Source organism: Sus scrofa, chromosome 13 (assembly GCF_054392235.1).
Source record: "Sus scrofa isolate SSC_HxYL_T2T_F1_AM1 chromosome 13, Sscrofa_HxYL_maternal_Yorkshire_Landrace_v2.0, whole genome shotgun sequence".
Lineage (NCBI taxonomy): Eukaryota > Metazoa > Chordata > Mammalia > Artiodactyla > Suidae > Sus > Sus scrofa.
In genome coordinates this window covers 161,652,541-161,674,081 of record NC_139395.1, presented here as the reverse complement: position 1 = coordinate 161,674,081, position 21,541 = coordinate 161,652,541, and the positions used below count along the sequence as shown (strand labels likewise).

General features: G+C 37.5%; 1 protein-coding gene across 17 annotated transcripts in view; it reads left to right on the top strand.

Moving 5' to 3' along the window:
* Positions 1-15,217: 15,217 nt before the first annotated feature.
* GTPBP8 (GTP binding protein 8) overlaps positions 15,218-21,541 on the top strand; it is a 201,139-nt gene continuing 194,815 nt past the window's right edge. For all 17 annotated transcript variants that reach the window (XR_014824829.1, XR_014824826.1, XR_014824824.1 and 14 more), the window contains exons 1-2: positions 15,218-15,571; positions 17,411-17,509. Coding sequence is in view for 9 of the 17 variants with exons in the window: in XM_084991282.1 (XP_084847408.1) it covers positions 15,236-15,571; positions 17,411-17,509 (435 nt within the window). In the remaining 8 variants the exon portion in view is untranslated. The remainder of the gene's footprint in view (positions 15,572-17,410; positions 17,510-21,541) is intronic.

Genomic DNA, 21,541 nt, shown 5'->3' with positions numbered 1-21,541 from the left:
TTGGTGACGATTTTGGCAACGTCCAGTATAACTAACAAGTCTCACAGAAGAAGAAAAAAATTTAGAGGAAGTTATGTTATTTTCGTCTATGAGTGACAACTGGGAAGGGGAAGTCTGGAAGAATACAGAAATGAACTGAAAAAAATGAAAATCCAAGTCATATACCTTGGCTGAAAACCAAAATTCAGGCAAACTATTCTGAAAAGAGACACATATTATCTGAGCTCTAGAATGCTCTAATTACTAGAGTCAAGAAGGGACCAGAACTTTAAAAAATAAATATTCCAGACTAAGCTAGATGGGATCATCTTAAATGTTTTAGACAGGATTCAATTAATAAATTATTTCTGTGTAAATTTTCAGTAAAATAATATGAAACGTGAAAATTTTATCAATCATAGAAGCTGCTCTCTTCAATTTTCAAAGGAACTTTTTCAAGGGAATGACAAATGTCCTGTTGGTCATGGTTTTTATTATCTCAGTGGCTTAAAATTTGTGTTCCCAAACTATGTATTTGACTCTATGTCTTTTATAAGATGATAAATGTTTCAATGTTTTCAATGATTAGCTGGAAAGTAGTTTAAGTAGTTGGAAGTTTTAAAATGTTAAAAAAAAAAATAGAAATAAAAATGTTAAGAGTTCCCTGATGGTCTAGTAGTTAGGATTCACTGTTCCCATTGCTATGGACTAGGGTTCAATCCCTGGTCTGGGACTGAGGTCCCCACATCAAGCTATATGCTATGACCAAAAAGAAAGAGAACACAAATATTGACAGATTTTCCTAGTTTTGAGAGTAGCTGTTAAGACTATGTCCCCTAAAGTCAAACTTTCTGGGTTCAAACTTCAGTTCTGCTGCTCAGTTTTTGGTTACTGCATTGTTTTTTGTTTTGTTTTTGTTTTTTTGTTTGATCTAGAATGTCTATTCTGATTTTCTTCTGCTACCATTTTTATAATTTCTAGTTTTCCACCAAAACTTTTGATTTTGTCTTTTGTCCCCTTGAGCATAAAAAGAGTATTTTAGAGTCTCTGTCTGAGAATTCCAACATTTAGGTGGATATGAGTAAATATCTATTATCTATTAGTTCTACTGGTTCTTTCTGTGGCGTTGGGTTTCCTCATGTGCCAAGCACTGTGTTTGATTTTCCGAATTGTAAAAATAATTTGAGGCCCTGTGTGATTTTACCTTTCTCCAGAGAGGATTTTCCTTTACCTCTGCCAGGGTTCATGAATATTAGCAATCTGGTATCGTCTTAATAGAAATGTGAAGGATAGATTTTCTAGGCAACCAGGTTGCCACCCATGTGAGAAGTGGTTTTATTTTCTCCTCCCCCCCCCACCCTAAGAAACTGTCAAAGCACTACTTAACTTTTTAGCCAGCTCTTCTAGATCAACAAATATCCCCAATGTAAAAAGTACCAGCCTCTTTCTTTTTGTTTCTTTTTCTGGATCTTGTGATCTAATTCTTCATCACTTTGTGAGTTCTCTGATACTTTCCAAAAGATTTATCATCATGATCATCACTACTACTTATACTGTTACTATTTCTAGCTTTTCTACATGTCTTCATTTCTAAATTTCTATCTACCAATACCTGATATGGAAGTCCCATCTTTTGATTCTTTCTTTTCCTTATCTCTCACAATCCATCAGCAAGTCTTTTGGTTTCTTCTGTAAGATACTTCCTAACTTGACCATTCTAAAAAAAGAGAACAAAGTTATTAATTCAAAAGCATGTTGTTGTTGTTTTAACTTAACTCATGGCAGCAACAAAAAGATAAACACATACCAAAAGCTGAAAAGCCCTTACATTTGGTGGGTGCTCTATTTTATCACAACATTCTGCAATCCACTCTATTAAAATCTTTGTTTATTTTGGTCAATCGTAGCATTGATTATGTTATGAAACATAAAAGCTCAGATATTCTATATATCAAATTTAAGAATGTTAGGAGTTCCCTTGTGGCTCAGCAGGTTAAGGATATGGTATTGCCTCTGCATTGGCTCAGGTCACTGCTATGGCACTGGTTTGATCCCTTTCACATGCCACAGCTGCAGCCAAACCAAAAAAAAAAAAAAATTTAAGTCGGAAGTCCTACTTTAAGATATTTTTCCTGGAATTTTTTTTATGATGTATTAACATCTGTCTAAATTACGTTTCTGTGACTATTTTCCTATTAGTAATCTTTCTTTCTTTTATGTTTTAATTAGTCTTATTTAATATGCTGCCAATAATTTGGGAATGGTTTAATATGATTTGAAAATGTGTCTAGAGGAATTTTCTAAAGAATACTGTTATGATCATCTCAACTTTAGGGGGAAAAAAGCGTTGTGAGACTGTTGAAAATGTTTAGATGTTGAATGCTTTGTATTGAAAAGAGGAAGTAGATAAGATCTTTTTGGTTTAGTCTTTCTATATTTTACTTGGCTGAACATGATAAAGCAATCAAACCTATAAGAAGAGGTGCCCTGGTTCTAAAAACTTTGTCCTAAACCAGTTATGGCTGAGCTCCTGCTGGTGAAAGGGAGAATAAACCAGGGATGAGCTTGCAACACAAGTCAATCTATAAACCCTAGTTCTTCAAAATGAGACCCCCCAGAACCAATGGTAATGGGAACACAGCAGCCATGCTTCCATATTCAAAAGGAAACCATCACCACAGTATCCACTGTGAGAAACCTCCATCCAGAGGGAGGAAACCCTGACCATTAGAATGTCTTGGGAGATACTTTTGGGTGAAGGGATATGGGCAGTGATATCTTTGTTAATTGTACATGTATTAAATAACTTTCTTTTAAGATAATGCATTTTATGACTGCTTAAATTTGGTTTGCTGATATGAGAGGATCAGGAAAAAAGAGAATATAAAACATTACTACTACTAAAAGAGTTAAGCTTTCCCAGGAATGTATCATCAGGTATTTAACTTGGGTCTATTTGGAAGCAAATAACACCTTGACCCCTGGGATATCAGTATTATTGAGAATAAGACTCAATATATAGATTGGAACTTGTTTCGGGGAAGTGATATGTGGTAAAATGCATCTTTTTAAACATCTTATTTATAGTCTTTTATTCCACAGTTATTCTTCTTTCAAAAGATTATCCCTTTATTCAAGTGCAAATATTAGTAAGTCAGTTATGCTCTTCTATATACCAATTTGTATCTCTGTCAAATGGAATTAAACACAACGACTTTAAGAGGCCATTCGAAAGAGTGATTCTGTGAGGCAAAACAATGTGTGAGATAAAGTATACTTTCTATAAAAGGAAAGACAAAGTGGGAAAGGGATAGAAACGTATTTTGAATGGTTATTAACATAAAAGTAATATCTTCTTGGCAAAAACAATGGAAACAATGTAAACAGTAGCACAAAATTATATAAAGTAAAACATAAAACTATTATTTTGAGTGCTACTATTTCTGTGTGCCTTCCCATTCCCACTCTTCATGGTAGAAAGAGCAACGTTTCTCCCAAATACATTCACATCCTAGTCCCTGGAAACTGTAAATAAGTTTCCTTAAAAAGCAATAAGGAATTTGCAAATGTAAATAAGTTAAGGAGCTTAAAATGGGAAAAGTATTTTGGATTGCATGGTTGGGTCCCATATAATCACAGGGATCCTTATAAAACAAAGAAAGAAGGAGGCAAGTCAGAATCAGAGAGTTGAAAGATGCTGCACTGTGGCTTTGAAGATGGAGAAAGGAGACATGAGCCAAGGAATGCAGGCTGCCTCTAGAAGCTGGAAAAGGCAAAGAAGCAGATTCTCCTCTAGAGCTTTTAGAAGGAACACAGCTTTGCTCAGACCTTGTTAAAGCCATATCAGACTTCTGACCTCTAGAACTATAAGACAATAAATATGTAAAACAAATTTGCTTTAAGCCATTAAGTTTGTGGTACTTTGTTAAGCAACAATAGGAAATTAATACACAAATTTAACCAGTGCCATGCTTGTATAGTCTTCTACAATAGGTACAAAGGCCTGCTGTGATTTTCTTTTATTAGTCTCCCTCCTTTATCAGGCCCAGGTAAGAATACAGATGAAGGCCCATAAATCATATGTCTAATATTTTAAAGTTATAAATCAAAGCAATAAATTACTAAGCAAAATGTGTTTTATCCTCTACCTTAACAAGTGGAACTTCGAAACCAAAAAAAAAAAAAAAAAAATTGGCGGGGGTGCGGTGCACATCTGCCACATATGGAAGTTATACGACCAGGAATCAAATTCAAACTGCAACTGAGACCAACACCTAGCTGCAGCAATACTGGACCCTTAACCCACTATGCCAGGTCAGGGATCTAATCCCAGCCTCAGTAGCAACCTGAGCTGCCACAGAGACAATGCCAGATCCTTAACCTGCTTCACCACAGAAGGAACTCCAAAACAAAAACTATACAGCAGGACGTCATTGCTTATCCACTCCAAATGCAATAGTTTACATCTACTAACCCCAAACTCCCAGTCCATCCCACTCCCTCCCCCTCTCCCACAGCATAAGTCTGTTCTCCAAGTCCATGAGTTTGTTTCTTTTCTGTAGATAGGTTCATTTGTGCCACATAATTGTATTCTGGAGATAAGCGATATCCTATGGTATTTGTCTTTTTCTGACTACTTCATTTAGTATGAGAGTCTCTAGTTTCATCCATGTTGCTGCAAATGGCATTATTTTGTTCCTTTTTATGGCTGAGTGGTATTCCATTGTGTGTATATATACCACATCCTCTTAATCCATTCATCTGTCCATGTGTATTTAGGTTGTTTCCATGTCTTGGCTATTGTGAATAGCACAGCAATGAACATAGGGGTGTATGTATCTTTTTCAGTGAAAGTTTTGTCTGGATATATGGAATAGGAGTAGGAGTAGGATTGCTGGGTCATATGGTAGCTCTATATTTAGTTTTCTGAGATATCTCCATGCTGTTTTCCGTAGTGGTTGTACCAATTTACGTTCCCATAAACAGTGTAGAATGTGTAGAAAAGTTCCCTTTTCTCCACACCCTCTCCAGCATTTGTTATTATTGACTTGTTGATGATGGCCATTCTGACCAGTGTGAAGTGGTACTTTGTAGTAGTTTTGATTTGCAATTCTCTAGTAATCAGTGATGTTGAGCATTTTTTCATGTGCCTGTTGGCCATCTGTATATCTTCTTTGGAGAAATGTCTATTCAGGTCTTCTGCCCATTTTTCAATTTGGTTGTTGGTTTTTTGTTGTTATTGAATTGTATATGTTGTTTGTATATTTTAGAGATTAAGCCCTTGTCCATTGCATCATTTGAAACTATTTTCTTCCATTCTGTAGGTTGTCTTTTTGTTTTAAAACAATTTTTTTTTAAATGTAAACCTACAATTTGTATAAGGCCAAATGTTAAAATATCAAAGACAGTCAAATTCAACTACCACTCTGTAAGTCTGGGTCTTCTTTTGATGGTCTATGTTTGAAAGAGTCATAAAACATTTATAATTCATAAGCGTTATGTTTATGTCATAAATCCTTTTCCTGTTTCTACATAATTCAATTTTCCCCCTCAGTAAACTGACCATTCATTTGTTTTCCCTAGCCTTTTCTTTTTGTACTTAGGTTAACTATGTTTTTCATGATATATTTAAGTTCCTTATGTTCAAGATATTAATCATGTCATCTGCCTCCTGACTTGGCCCCACCCCATCTGTCTGCTTCCAATTGTTTAAAAGAAGCATATATTTTGTTTTTAACTTTGTCTCAAAGAGAACATATAGAATCATCTAATGGATTTGAACCTTGCATTTTCATTGTATTTGTTTTTGTTGTTTAACATTATAAAAATTTTATCACTTTATGGGTTAGCTGAAATTTTTTACATTTATTATATTACTGTGATATTAGATTCTTTAAGCCATCATATTTAAGGTTATCTATTAAGCATGCTTTTACATTTATCTTTTTGTAATAGTCCCATTAGAAGAATTTAATTTTCTTATTCTAAGAGGTATACATCCGATTTTTATTATTATTATTTTTTTTCATTTTCTGTCTTTTCTAGGGGCACACCCACGGCATGTGGAGGTTCCCAGGCTAGGATGTAATCGGAGCTGTAGCCACCAGCCTGTGCCAGAGCCACAGCAAAGCCACATCCGAGCTGCGCCTATGACCTACAGCACAGCTCACGGCAACGCACAGATCCTTAATCCACTGAGCAAGGCCAGGGATTGAACCTACAACCTCCTTGTTCCTAATCAGATTCATTAACCACTGAGCCATAATGGAAACTCCCCTATTTTTATTCTTACTACTCCCTTTCTTTTGGCTGTGGCATGCAGTGGCTTCATGTGGGATTTCAGTTCCCAGACCAGGGATTGTACCCTGCAGTGGTTGGGCTGAATCCTAACCACTAGACCACCAGGAAACTCCCCCAATTTTTATTCTGATGGTGGAGAGCCCAACTTAATAAGATTCATATTTATGCTTACTTTTTCTATAAAGTTTTAAAGTGTATTAATATCTAAAACTTCTCTCCACCACAAAGCCAAGACAAATACCCAAACTCAGGTTCATGTTCCTATGGTCTTGTGCACCTCCACCCCACCTCCTTCCCAAAATGATATCATCTGCTCGCAGGCTACTCAAAATATGGTCCATGAACCAGCACTAGTCTACAAATTGTTTGACATCAGTTTTGATATTTTTTAGGTAGGGAACTTTGTGCCAGTGTGTAAATCATCTGTATTACTAAGCAAACAGTTTATTCTAGCTGACATTTTTTTTCCCTAGCAAGATTTTCTCAAAAAAGAAGAAATGTATTCATTTACATTCCCATACATACTTCTTTTCTCTTCCAGATGGATAACAAACTATTCTTGGACTGGCACTTCAAGTAGCATATTGTTAGAATATGCTTTTGTGTGTCTAAATTGTTAAAATATGCTTTTGTGTGTCTGCTTATTTAGTCAACAAGAAAACATACACTAAGCTTGATGTTCACATTCCTTGATACTTTAAAAATGCTACTTTATACTTTTCTTGCATTAATGCTGGTACTCAGAATTTTTTATTTTTTTATTTTTTATTTTTTTGGCTTTTTAGGGCCACGCCTGCCACATATGGAAGTTCCCAGGCTAGGGGTAGAATTGGAGCTACAGCTACCAGCCTACAACACAGACACAGCAATACCAGATCCAAACCACGCCTGTAGCTCACAGCAACACGGGATCCTTAACCTACTGAGTGAGGCCAGGGATCGAAACTTCGTCCTCATGGATACTAGTTGGATTTGTTTCCACTGAGCCACCAAGAGAACTCCTATACAGTTATTATTTTAAATTGTTTGCCCACCAGATTTGTTCACTCTGATTACTTCTAGTATGCTTTTTTAAATTTTTATCTTTTTTTTGGCTTTTGTGTTTATAATGTAAATTTGTGAGGTCATATTATCATGGTAAAATCGATTAGTTACATTGGCAAATAACAGATACAGGAGGAGAAGAGTGAACTAAGCCCTAGCGTGTAGTTAGTCTGGGCAGGAGAGAGGTATCTTACAGCATGAAGACTATCTTGCATTACATTCTGGGCTCAGCCACTCCTTCTACGGCCTCTGCCCATGAAGCCTGTCTGTCAGGTAACTGCCCTGTACCTCTATTCCAAGCATCCTTTCTAAAAGTAATCACAAAAAAAATATTTTGTAATTTATTGTCCACCTCATGAAGGAGAATGAGTAGGAAGCTGGAGGAAATTTCCAGAACCTAACTGCACTCAACTTCAGCTAAATACCCCAGGATTCACTTAGTCACCCTAGAATCTGCTGTTCATACCAATTCAATCATTAACGTTCATTGTACTGCTCTTTAGAGGCCCCATACTTCATGACAGGTGGATGACACAGCAATGTTGATTATAACCTCCTTCAACATAAAGATTTCTGATTTTTCCACATTTCACTAAAACGATTGGAACACGTTTTTCCCATCTTCCTCAAAAATCTCCAGAAAAGTCATTTGTATTTAAAGTGGAACCTGGGAGTTCCCATTGTGGCGTAGTGGAAACGAATCCAACTAGGAACCATGAGGTTGCGGGTTCGATCCCTGGCCTTGCTCAGTGGGTTAAGGACACAGCGTTGCCATGAGCTGTGGTATGGGTTGCAGACACGGCTTGAATCTGGTGTTGCTGTGGCTCTGGCATAGGCTGGCAGCAACAGCTCCGATTCAGCCCCTAGCCTGGGAACCTCCATAAGCTTCAGCGCGGCTCTAAAAAAAAAGACCAAAAATAAATAAATAAATAAATAAATAAAGCGGAACCTGGAATACACCTTCTCTACAAGTATACAATCTTACAATTAGGTGCAGATGAGAAACTCATTTAAAAAATTTTTTTAACCTTTTAATCTAGGTGCAGAAAAGAATTATAGCAGGCCTCTGACTGTTGTCCTTAAAAAAGGCTTGCTTACAAGATTTGCCATTGGCAGGCATGAGAACTCGATTAGAAAACGTTCCCTAAATGATAACAATGACTCATTATATGTAATTTGTTTGTACAAACAATGTGATTTATGTTGAGTACTTGCTTTCTTTCTGAGAGTCTGGAATTTGAGTGACCACGGTCAGTCACACAGGCACTACATACTTACACAAACAGCCAATGATAAAATGCTGGAGTCCTAGGCTCAGGTGAATGTTCCCGGTAGACATTTTATACGTGTTGCTAGAGCCCACTGCTGGCAGGATGAAGTACATTCTGGGAAACTCCCCTGGGAGAGAATTCCTAGAAGAAGCTTGTGACTGGTTTCCTCCAGACTTCACCTTGAGTACCTTTCCCTTTCCCAATTTTCCTTTGTATTCTTTCTCTAGGATAAATCATAGACACAAGCAGGAACAACTGCCGAGTCCTGTGAACCCACGTAGTAAATCACCAAACTTGGGGAGTAGTTTTGGGGATTCTTGACACAATGTGAATGAGTTAAACAATCTGAATCTATTCCCACACTTCTGCTTATGGAATGTCATTGCACCTCTTCAGGTGCCAGACAGCACACCATTCACTTCCAATAAGGCAATGACATTACAGACATGCTATAATGTAAACTTGCCCATCAAAATGATCTCGCCTAAAATAAGGACTAAAATGTTAATAAATTATCTATGAGAACAGCAAAAGGCTTTTTTTTCCAACAACAAGAGCAAACTAAATTATGTAAAAACACAAGTTGAAGAGTGTTCTAAGGTATTTTAATAACATTAGTATGGGAAAGAGATCAAATATGCGTAGACAAGTGAGAAAAAAATATCTAGATAAAACAATTGTTTTTCTTCTATTGAGAAAAACAGCCTTGAGGGAAGTGAAGCTCTATATACCTTCAAACCCAGTTCATTCTAAGAACTCATCTCCTACACATGAACACTGTCTGATATTTAATCTCCAGATCTGAGAAATCTGTTAGTACAGCAGGCATAACCTTAGAAGAAAGCTCAAAAAACTTCCCTGAAGAAAAAAAAAAAGTTCTATGAAGTTAGAGATATTCTCTAAAGTTACATTAATGAAATATAAAATGAAACTAAGTGATTTGATGAGCCCCCTAACAAGATTTCTTTCTTTTTTTTTTTTTTTTTTCAGGGCCACACCTGCTACCTGTGGCATATGGAAGTTCCCAGGCTAGGGGTCAAATCAAAGCTGCAGCTACTGGCCTAGGCTGCAGCCACAGCAATACCAGATCCGAGCAGATGCAACCTATGCCAACAGCTTGCAGCAACAGTGGATCCTTAACTTACTGAGCAAGGCCAGGGATTGAACCCATATCCTCATGGACACTAGTCAGGTTCTTAACCTGCTGAGCCACAAAGGGAACTCCTGTCTCTGTTATTTCTTGAATGATGGTTAAATAATAAATTTCAGACATAACAATTTATAAAATATAATTAGGAGTACAAATCATATATCATGTTACACATCTGTGCCATAAATTTGTGTCAACATGTTAGGTGATGTTTAATTTTTATTTAGTGGTTGCACAGAAAAATTGAAAAACATAATAAAATGCATTTTTTAATTTAAAGCATTCATTCAGGCAGTAGTTATTACAATTTAAGCAATTTAAGTTACATGTGGAAAGTTCCCCCATGTTACTCTCATTCATACAATGTGCCTTCCTAATACATGTGTTTGAGATCCAAATTAGATTGTAACCATATTTTTCTTTTTCTTTTTTTTTTCAGGTATTAATGTTTCATTTTTTTATAATGATTTTTATTTTTTCCATTTTAGCTGGGTAACCATGTTTTTCTATTTGATTCCTGGCACCCAGATCAATTCCTCGCATAGCAAGCAATCAATAAACGTTAATGATTGTTGTTTAAAACAAGGGGAGAAGTATGGTGGAAAAGGTCTTGTGTAAATTAGACACTGAGACCTAACCCATTGCCTCCCTCTGCGTGTAGAAGTAAGTTTTCCAAGAATTTCTGAGTCTATAGGTCTTTCACATGATTTCTAGCCTAGCATCAGAGTTACCTGTGCATATTGCTTGCATGCTAACTCTCTGGTGTCACTGATTCTGCCTAAAGTGTTTGCCTTCTTCATGTCTTAGATGGACTCCCTAAACTAAACACTTATAGGACTTGGACATAAATTGAGATCACTCTGGATCCAATGGTCATTCATTGTAAAGACAGACATCACTGAAGAAACAATTGAGATGATCCTGTCCTAATGGTAAGATCTCATCACTGTCCTACCTATGTTCCTTTCATTCTTATTAGATAAACATGACAGAATATAACTATAGATTTAGGTTGGATCAGTTCCAGCAATAAAAGCTGATTCTAAGGTATGTGTGTAAAGTATATAATACCTTCCTAAGTTATATTAAATAGTAAAATCTTGTTAACTTCGTGTTGAGCTACCTCCTAGACTAAGAGAAGTTACTTTTCCTCAGAAGGGTGACCATTAGCACACTGAACTCTGCTAATTTTCACAACATAACCAGACCATTACCAAAGATAATGAAGAACTACTGGATGAGGAAATATCTGGAGTGGAAGGGTGATTCTTGACCTCCTGAAATCCAGCTGCTACATTAAGGGAGGGTAACCGTTTGGCTTGCTTAACCTGCAGCCACAGGCACTCTAAAGCTTTACCCTGCCTCCTCCATAATAGGATTGAAATTTACATAGGACATTCCATTTATCCTTCATGGTAGTCTGATGGCTCTGGATTTACACAAGGAACCACACACCATCTTAAAATGCTACTTTAAACAGGACTCTTGGCTGCAGTCAAATTAGTTTCAGTAACATGGAGAGGAATGTATTGACTTGTGTGATGGGAGAGCAGAGGGACAGAGAACATGATATTCAGCATAGGTCATAAGGGGTCATGCCACTGCCTCCCCCACCTCTCAATACTGTTTTTCTTTCTGTGTTAGCTCCATTGCCTCTTAAAGCACTATAGGCATCCTTTACAAAGCAGTGGAGAAGAGCCTCACATTCCAGCATTGTAACAGGAGGCTCAGGGCAGGGCCAGCTGCCTGTTTAACTTTAATGTAATGATTGCCTTGGTTGGAATCACTCTCACATTATTCAAATAATCATTATTGTCTTAAAACACACAATGTAGGGCCAAGTGCCTCTTCCTGTGATCAGAAGAGTAGAATTCTGTTCATTGATACCCCCAGTAGAACCACACAGAGTAGATGTGGATGGTTCCTCTCTATGCAAGGGATGCCAACCAACTAAATACAACATATTATACGTTCACTTCAAATATCTATATCAAAGCCAAAACTTGATAGAAATAGCTAGAGTCACTGCCCACATCCATCTTTTTTTTACTTCATCCTGGCCACGTTAGCTTCCTTGCTGTTCCTTAAACTAGCCACACACACTCCTGCTTCTGAGCCTTTTTGCTTCCACCAAAATACTTCCCCCAGATAATCACATGCTTATTCCCTCACTTCCTTCACATTCATGTTCAAATGTCACCTTCTCAGTGGAGATCACACTAAAACACAAACACACAGAGACACCACTCACTTCCCTATCTAGCTTTAGCTTTTTCCTAAGCATTTATCATTATCTAATAGACCCTGTGTTTTAGTTATTGCACTGCCTCAAGACCATAACATGAGAACATAAACATTTTTCTGTTTCATTTATTCACTCTTCTATCTCCAGTTCTTAGTACATGCCTAGCATGAATATTTGATGAATGAACAAATGATGGACTTGAGCAGGGGTGCCTCACTCCTCTCAGTGTGAGATAATGTACACTACAGTATTGTATGGGAAGGAGTACACAACAGAACAGTACATAAACACAGGCTTCATTTTTCGACCTCCCTGGGTTACCAGTTTAGTACGTCCTCATGTCAGTGCTGTGGAACTAGACCAAGGATGGGTTTTCCACAGTTTTCTGGGAGGAGTGCTAAGATGCCCTTAGATCAATTCAAGCCCCATCTCACATCGTTGTTATATCTGTGCAATCTGCATAACTAAGTTGCTGCTTTGTTTCCTAATGCAAATTCTCTTTCCCCATTAGGACTTAAATACTATTCTGAATCACATCCCTGACACCCTGCCTAGTCAAAAGGCTTGATCCTGACTCCCGTTCCAAAGCCATTGGCTAGGGTATACTACTCCACCCAGACAGACCACCTGGAACATAGATGCTGCCCACAATCAGAGTAAGGATATTGCCAAAAAAACAGAGTACCACTGCAACCAGACTGGACCCCCTTTTATACTGATTGGGCCTCATTTATTTTCCTAAACTTTGACAATTCCCTGAGTATCCTATGATTCCCATTGCAGTTCCACAGCTGCATTTCCCCTAAGCCAATTACTCCCATTTCTAGCTTTTCCCCTCTGACTTGTAGGCCTCATGTGGGACTAAAAAATGAGTACTGTGATGCCTATTAAGCCCTGAACACCTCCAAAACACCTGTAAGAATTGGCAAAGGTCCTTTACACTCAGGTTTATTTCCACACCTGGGACCAAAAGGTTTAGAAATGAAATGGCACATATGAAATGCTCTTTCAAAGTTCAGAGTTGTCTACAAACATACCCACATACACTTTCAGTGAAGAAAAGATGAATTATTTCATAAATATTGTTGAGGCAACTGGCTAATTATTTGGAAACAAATATAGGGGAATTCCTGGCAGATTCTTTTCATTAAAACAAATTCCAATTGTATTAAATATTTAATGTTATTGTAAAAAATTAAATTACTAGAAGAAAAAATTGGTTAATTTGTTTATAATCTTAGAAAAATTTTCTAAACAAAACAAAGCTTAGAACACATAAAAGACTTCAGTTTGGCCACCAACAAATTAAAAATCGATACAATCAAAAGTACTATTAAAGTCAAAAGTTAACAAGTTGGGATAAATATTTTAAAAACATGACAGATAAGAGGTCAATGTTCTAAATAACTGGTTACTACAGGTCAATTTTCAAAAGTGATTATAACCTAATAAAAAACATGATGCTTACAAAAAATAAATACAAATGGCCAAATAAAATGTCAAAATGTTTATCCACTTTAATAATCTGGAGAGTATGAATTAAAACAAAATAATTAAAAAATTTTTTTCATCTATGATGGCAAGATTATACTTAATACTCTACTTTTATAATGCCTGTTTTAGTGCTGTAATACTTCATTAATAGGAGTAATTTGTTGTATTTTCTTTAATGATAATTTTTCTACAGAAATATGAAAAATAGAAGCACACATACCTTATGTACCTGTCAAGTCCTCTCCTTGGAATTTATCAGACTTCCACAAGTGTGCAAAGATATCTATTCATAAGTGCTCATTGTAGCACTGTTTGTAATAACAAAACCTAATTAGTGATCAATAAGACACTGGAGGAATATATGAAATAATATGCCTCCATTAAAAACAATCATGTAGGTCGGTATGTACAGATGTATAAATATTTACAAGAATATTGTTAAAATTTTTTTTTCTTTTTTTTTTTTTTTTGTCTTTCTGCTATTTCTTGGGCCACTCCCACGGCATATGGAGGTTCCCAGGCTAGGGGTCGAATCAGAGCTGTAGCCCCCCGCCTACGCCAGAGCCACAGCAACGAAGGATCCGAGCCGCGTCTGCAACCTACACCACAGCCCACGGCAACGCCGAATCGTTAACCCACTGAGCAAGGGCAGGGAGCGAACCCGCAACCTCATGGTTCCTAGTTGGATTCGTTAACCACTGCGCCACGACGGGAACTCCTGTTAAAAATTTTTTAAAGGCTATATAGAACAGTCCTTTGAACTAAATGCATTCATAGTTATACATATCCAAAATGTCTGGACATTTACAACAAAGTGTTCTCTTAAGGAAGAATGAGATTAGGGGTTGGAGGAAAGCCTCAAAGCCTAATGCAAAGATCAGTTTTAAAAATTAGCCAGCAAGCAGTAGGTCAGGCTACTCTCAAAGTCCTTGAGTTCTGTTCACTAACTTTTGTGTGACATTACTTCAAGAATTTCCCTGAAGAGTCACTGAAAAACCTGGGGAATCGCTCAAGAGACCCTGAGTTCATAATGCTATGCTGTTTGCTACTAAGGTTGTAGAAAACCCATTGTCTTTAAGCAAGAATATCTTTCAGATATTTATTTTATCATGATCCCTGTATTCCCCACTCTGGCACTGATCAATTTGAATTGTTTTGGGAAGAAACTTTTGAAATAAGATGCCATTACGTAATTTCAATGAAAGAACTCTGGAACACCTGTGCAAACTGTTTTTGCTTTTATTCTGTAAGAAATCTCTAAAACTTAATGACATTTCCTGCAGCTACAGAGATGGTTGAAATGAAATATAACAAGATGCTTTTTCAACTACATTTCTCACCATCTCTTTTCTCATTTTTACGAAACTGTTTTCTTGTGATTTGTACATCAACGTCAACGATCTGTGAGACAACCAGAAACTGAAGAGTAAACCCGCCTAAAATCCACCAGAACTTCACACGTTTTCTTCTTCACTTGAGCCTCAAGGGTCACACAGCCAAATAAGCTTTTTCACCTCTAAAAACCGTTGAACAGCCTTCCCACAGCGGCATACAGGGCAAAGGCACAGCTGTCAGCGTTAGAGTGTGAAAGGAAGCCACCGAGTTTCCCTCTGCTGGGCAACTTCTGCCTCCCACTCCCAGTACTCGAAGAGCGGAGACTACAATTCCCAGAAAGCGTAGCGGGAGCCGAGTTACGCATGCGCATCCTACATTCTGCGAAAGAGGCAGGGGCGGGGCTTCTGAGAAAGGAAAATGGCAACACGCCGGTTGTGGCCTGGGGTGGGCCGGCTGTTTACTATAGGGACTATGCTGGGGCGAGGAAGACGAGCTTACAGCGCGTCCCTGGCCTTTGCAGAGGTTCTACGGCTGCCAAGCAATCAACGCACGAAGCTCGTGTTCCCGCTGCAAGAACTCCAACGGTTTCTCGTCCCGGGCTCGAACCCAGACCTTCACCTGAAGATCTTCGACCCAACTCTGGACGACATCGCGAGGGCTGAGAGCATCTTCACGGCATCCGCCCGGAACCGCATCGATTACGTCAGCTCCGCTGTGCGTCTCGACCACGCCCCGGACCTCCGCTGCCCTGAGGTGAGCGGGGGGAGCCCCCGCAGGTCCTGGAGTTTCGGCAGAAATTTTGCTGTCACTCCCTGTCTTGTCACCAAATAAGAGATTCTCTAGCTTTGTTTAGATGCATATCATTATTATAACTAAATAAGCAAATATAGTTTTAATTACTTTGACAGGGAATATAGAAGACTTTAAAAGGCATTCAGGAGTTCCCATCATGGCTCAATGGTTAACGAATCCCACTAGGAACCCTGAGGTCATGGGTTCGATCCCTGACCTCGCTCAGTGGGTTAAGGATCTGGCGTTGCTATGATCTGTGGTGTAGGTCGCAGAGGTGGCTCGCATCCCCCATTGCTGTGGCTCTGGCGTAGGCCAGCGGCTTTAGCTCTGATTAGACTCCTAGCCTGGGAACATACATATGCCGCGAGTGCGGCCCTGGAAAAGGTCAAAAAATAAATAAAAGGCATTCAAAAAATTGCCTGGCCATGTCTTTTTTTCTGTTTAATTGAAGTAGAGAAAACATGCTGAGACAGACAAAATGTTTCACAAACGAAGTGATCCTTATCAATGGTAGTTTTCTCCCAATCTGAATTTCCTATGTACAAAAAATGTTATATATAGATAGTAGTAATCTAAGATTTTTTTAAAACAACTTTATTAAAATTCAGTGATTGTGCATTTTATGAATGTCCTGCAGCTTAATATTTTATTCTCTGTTAAAAGAAGGCTCAGACCACCTTTCATATTTGTGCTGTTTAACATCACGCTGAAACTTTCCTGCTAATATATTTAGAACTGCTGTAATAATTTAGGAATATGGTAATCATTTAGTGATTTTTAGATGGCATCGTTTTCAATTTAAGCTTCTAAATTACTGGACTTTTTGTGTAATTTGGTTTTTTAAGTTGTTTTATTATCTGTATATTATCATTGGATTTAATCTGGGAGAGCATTTGAAATTTATGCAGGAACCAAATGAATTCATTTTGAAGGGACTGACCTCGGTATGCAAAATATATAGCATCGCTGTCTCCTGCATGCTAAATGCTGCCCAAACCTGTTGATAACAAAAATGCCCTTAGAATTTCTTAAACAACCCCCCAGGGGGCGGTACCGTTCTCATTTAAAAGCACTGATTGGAATTGGTAAGTACCCTCTTCAATACTGTATTAAAAATCAGAGCCATGTGCATTAATGGTTAGTATTAAGAATATTTTGTTACTTCTTACACTCTTAAGGACAAAGGAGAAAAGCGTAATTAGAACAAGAAAGGTCAAAAAAAAAAAAAAAAAGGAATAATTACAATGGTGTTTTGGTAAACTCTGAAAGTTTGGATGGAAATGGGGTTCCAAACAAGGGTATACCATAGAACCGGTTTTGTTGAAATGCATCAGGGTTTTAACTTCAAAAAGCTTTGTAAATATGGAATGTTTAGTAAATATTGCAGATATTCTTGAGTAGCATAGTGTAATTAAAAGCACAGGTTCTGGATATAGATATCCTGAGTTCAGATTCCAGCTTCTTCATTTTCTGGGTGTATAATTTTGGGCCAGTTATTTAACCTCTTTCTCCCTCTAGTTTTATCACGGTAAAATGAAGATAATAATATTCTCTACCTCATAGAGATATTTTAAAAATTAGATAAGCAATATATGTTAAGTGCTTAACATAGTGCTTGCCACATTTTATTTGATAGTAGCTGTATGTTAGAATTTGGGTTTTACTAACCATAGCCATTTTTTATGGGTTAGCAAGACTGAATAGTATTAACAGATTTTTGCTGCTAATGCAACATACATATAACATATATGTATAATATATATAAAATAAACTAATAGTTATCTTCTTTTTTTATATAAGGTGTGTTTTATAGGTAGAAGCAATGTTGGAAAATCGTCTCTAATAAAGGCTTTATTTTCATTTGCTCCAGAGGTTGAGGTTAGAGTCTCCAAAAAACCGGTATGTTAAAATTTAAAATATATCTGAACTATCTCTGAATTGACTAATTTGAATAATAAATGTTGGAGGGTGTACAAGACAACATAATTGTTAAATTCCTAGAAAAATTATTTCTTTCAAATACATACTAATATATGACATTATTTCTTTCAAATACATACTAATATATGTATTTTTCTGAAGAAAATGGAATGTGTCTAGATGTGTTTTAGTGGTCTTGCCTGTATCTTGAGGAAATCTTTCTTGGTCCAAAAAGTTGTTCTATAGTTATTGTATATTTGCTTCTATGAAAATGATCATCTCGTTCATTGATTTTAGAGGAAACAGCTTTAAAGAGTTATTTTTTCCTCCTATAATCTTTTTTTATAGTGATTTCTATTTTTTCCATTATAGCTGATTTACAGTGTTCTGTCAATTTTCTGCTGCATGACAAGGTTACCCAATCACACATACATGTATACATTCTTTTTTTTCACATTATCATGCTCCATCACAAGTGACCAGACATAGTTCCCAGTGCTATACAGCAGGACTCATTGCTTATCCATCCCAAAGGCTATAGTTTGTATCTATTAACTCCAAATTCCCAGTCCCTCCTACTCCCTCCCCTCTTGGCAACCATAAGTCTGTTCTCCATGTCTATGATTTTCTTTTCTGTGGAAAGGTTCATTTGTGCCCTATATTAGATTCCAGATATAAGTGACATCATATGGTATTTGTCTTTCTCTTTCTGACTTACTTCACTCAGTATGAAAGTCTCTAGTTGCATCCATGTTGCTGCAAATGGCATTATTTCGTTCTTTTTTATGGCTGAGTAGTATTCTGTTGTGTACACACACACAACACACACCACTTCTTAATCCAGTCATCTGTCAGTGGACATTTGGGTTGTTTCCATGTCTTGGCTATTGTGAATAGAACTGCAATGAACATGCAGGTGCATGTGTCTTTTTCAAGGAAAGTTTTGTCCAGGTATATGGCCAAGAGTGGGATTGCTGGGTCATATGGTAGTTTTATGGATAGTCTTCTAAGGTACCTCCATACTATTTTCCATAGGGGTTGTACCAATTTACATTCCCACCAAGAGTGCAGGAGGGTTCCCTTTTCTCCACACCCCTTACAGCATTTGTTATTTGTGGACTTATTAATGATGGCCATTTTGACTGGTGTGAGGTGGTACCTCATAATAGTTTTGATTTGCATTTTTCTAATAATCAGTGATGTCGAGCATTTTTTCATGTGCTTGTTGACCATCTGCATATCTTCTTTGGAGAAATGTCTCTTAAGGTCTTTTGCCTATTTTTCCTTTGGGTTTTTGGCTTTTTTGCTGTTGAGTTATATAAGTTGCTTGTATATCCCAGAGATTAAGCCCTTGTCATTTGAAACTATTTTCTCACATTCTGTAACTTGTCTTTTTGGTTTCTTTTTGGTTTCCTTTGCTATGCAAAGGCTCGTCAGTTTGATTAGGTCCCATTGGTTTATTTTTGCTTTTATTTCTGATGCTTTGGGAGACTGACCTGAGAAAACATTTGTAAGATTGATGTCAGAGAATGTTTTGTCTATGTTCTCTTCCAGGAGTTTGATGGTGCCTTGTCTTACATTTAAGTCTTTAAGCCATTTTGAGTTTGTTTTTGTGCGTGGTGTGAGGCTGTGTTCCAGTTTCATTGATTTACATGTGGCTGTCCAGGTTTCCCAGCAATTCTTGCTGAAAAGACTGTCTTTTTCCCATTTTATATTCTTGCCTCCTTTGTCAAAGATTAATTGACCAAAGGTATCTGGGTTTATTTCTGGGTTCTCCATTCTGTTCCATTGGTCTGTCTGTCTGTTTTGGTACCAGTACCACACCACTGTCTTGATGACTGTGGCTTTGTAATATTGCCTGATGTCTGGGAGAGTGATGCCTCCTGCTTGGTTTTTGTTCCTCAGAATTGCTTTGGCAATTCTGGGTCTTTTGTGTTTCCATATAAATTTTTGGATTGTTTGTCCTAGTTCTGTGAAAAATGTCATGGGTAACTTGATAGGGATTGCATTGAATCTGTAGATTGTTTTGGGTAGTATGGCCATGTTTACAATATTAATTTTTCCAACCCAGGAGCCTGAAATATCTTTCCATTTCTTTGCATCCTCTTTAATTTCCTTGATTAATGTGTTATAGTTCTCAGCATATGTCTTTTGTCTCCTTTGTCAGGTATAATCTTTTATACCTTGTTGACTCAGATATGTTCACCAGTCAAGCACTTCCCAATTTACCCAGGGCTGAATTATGTGCCTATTATCCCAGTCAATCTGCTGTAGTAGCTTTCTTTCATTTCTTTATTTCCTCTACTTCCTTCTCTACAGTGCATACTCTAATATTTAAGATATTGTCTCCTCAACACTCACCCCATTTCACCTCACCTTATTATCTGTCCTTAGCAAAACACTCCCACCAACAGTGTTTGCTGCCCCCATTTCCTTGGGTTGGAACCCTTCCCTGAGACTTCACTGGACTTATCTTGTTCCCCACTTATCTTATGATTCCCTGGTAACATCCCTGATGATCGTAGTCATTTGTTAACCCTCCTTTGCTTACTCCCTCCTGCCCTGCCTCACCAATAACCCAGCTAAACTCTGACTTCTGGGTAGAGTTGTTCCCTTTCTGCTCTGAGAGGACAATGGAAGAAATGTATTTTATTTATTTATTTATTTTTTGCATTTTAGGGCCGCACCCATGGCCTACAGAGGTTCCCAGGCTAGGGGCTGAATCAGAGCTACAGCTGCCAGCCTACACCAGAGCCATAACAACGCAGGATCCGAGCTGCATCTGTGAGCTACACTGCAGCTCACAGCAACACCAGATCCTTAACCCACTGAGCGAGGCCATGGATCAAACCCTCAACCTCATGGTTCCTAGTTGGATTCATTTCCGCTGTGCCATGACAGGAACTTCAAGAAATGTATTCCTGACATCCCTGATCTGTAATTCTAAAATTATTTTCCTATAGGTAGACTCATAAGCTGACTGGGCACCTAAACATCATTTTTAAAATCTTTCCTCTGAAAATATTTGTTCTAAGTTCTGAAAAATTGACTTCTAAAAGTATTTGTCTTAATCTTTCCCTTTCTGATTAATAAATGTCCATGGACACAAAACCACAGGAATAAACCACTTTTTATCATCTTTGCGTCAGTTTTATTGCATAAATATTTTGCAGTTGTATATGCTTTAAAAGATGGCTTAATGAAAGCAGTAAACTCATCTAATAAAACATGCATGAGTTCCCTTGTGACTCAGAGCATTAAGGAACTGGTGTTGTCACTGCTGTGGCTCACATTGCTGCCACTGGCACAGATTTGATCCCTGACCTGTAAACTTCCCCATGCCTTGGGTGAGGCCAGAAAAAAAAAAGAAACAAAAAGAAAATAAAAACAGAAAAGAACCATGCAAAACATCTTGATTTTGGGGAAGCAAAAGTCTAGGCATAATAAACTATCAGGCTTTGCATCTAGGTTTTATGAAAATTTATATGACCAACAGTAACCATTTAATTTAACCTATCTGTGCCATAATTTATTTCTATTTAAAATGGAGATATATTTTCACAGAGAATGTTAACTAATACAGTCATACTATTTTGTTGTTGTTGTTGTTAGGGTTACACCGCGGCAGATGGAAGTTCCCAGGCTAGGAGTCCAGTCAGAGCTGCAGCTGCTGGCCTACACCACAGCCACAGCAACACTAGATTCGAGCTGCATCTTTGACCTACACCATAGCTTATGGCAATGCTGGATCCTTGATCCACTGAGTGAGGCCAGGGATCAAACCCGCGTCCTGGTCAGATTCATTACTACTGAGCCACGACAGGAACTCCAACAATTATGCTATTTAGAATAGAATTTTCACTGAGAGGTTACTAACGAAATAAGAAAAACTCAAAAATATTTTGTCTACATATTTATAATAGGGAATGTAAAGTCATTAAGTCATATAGATTCTCTTTAAAAAATGAATTGGAGGAAGTGGTGTCATCTAAGCTTATCTCCAGTCACTTC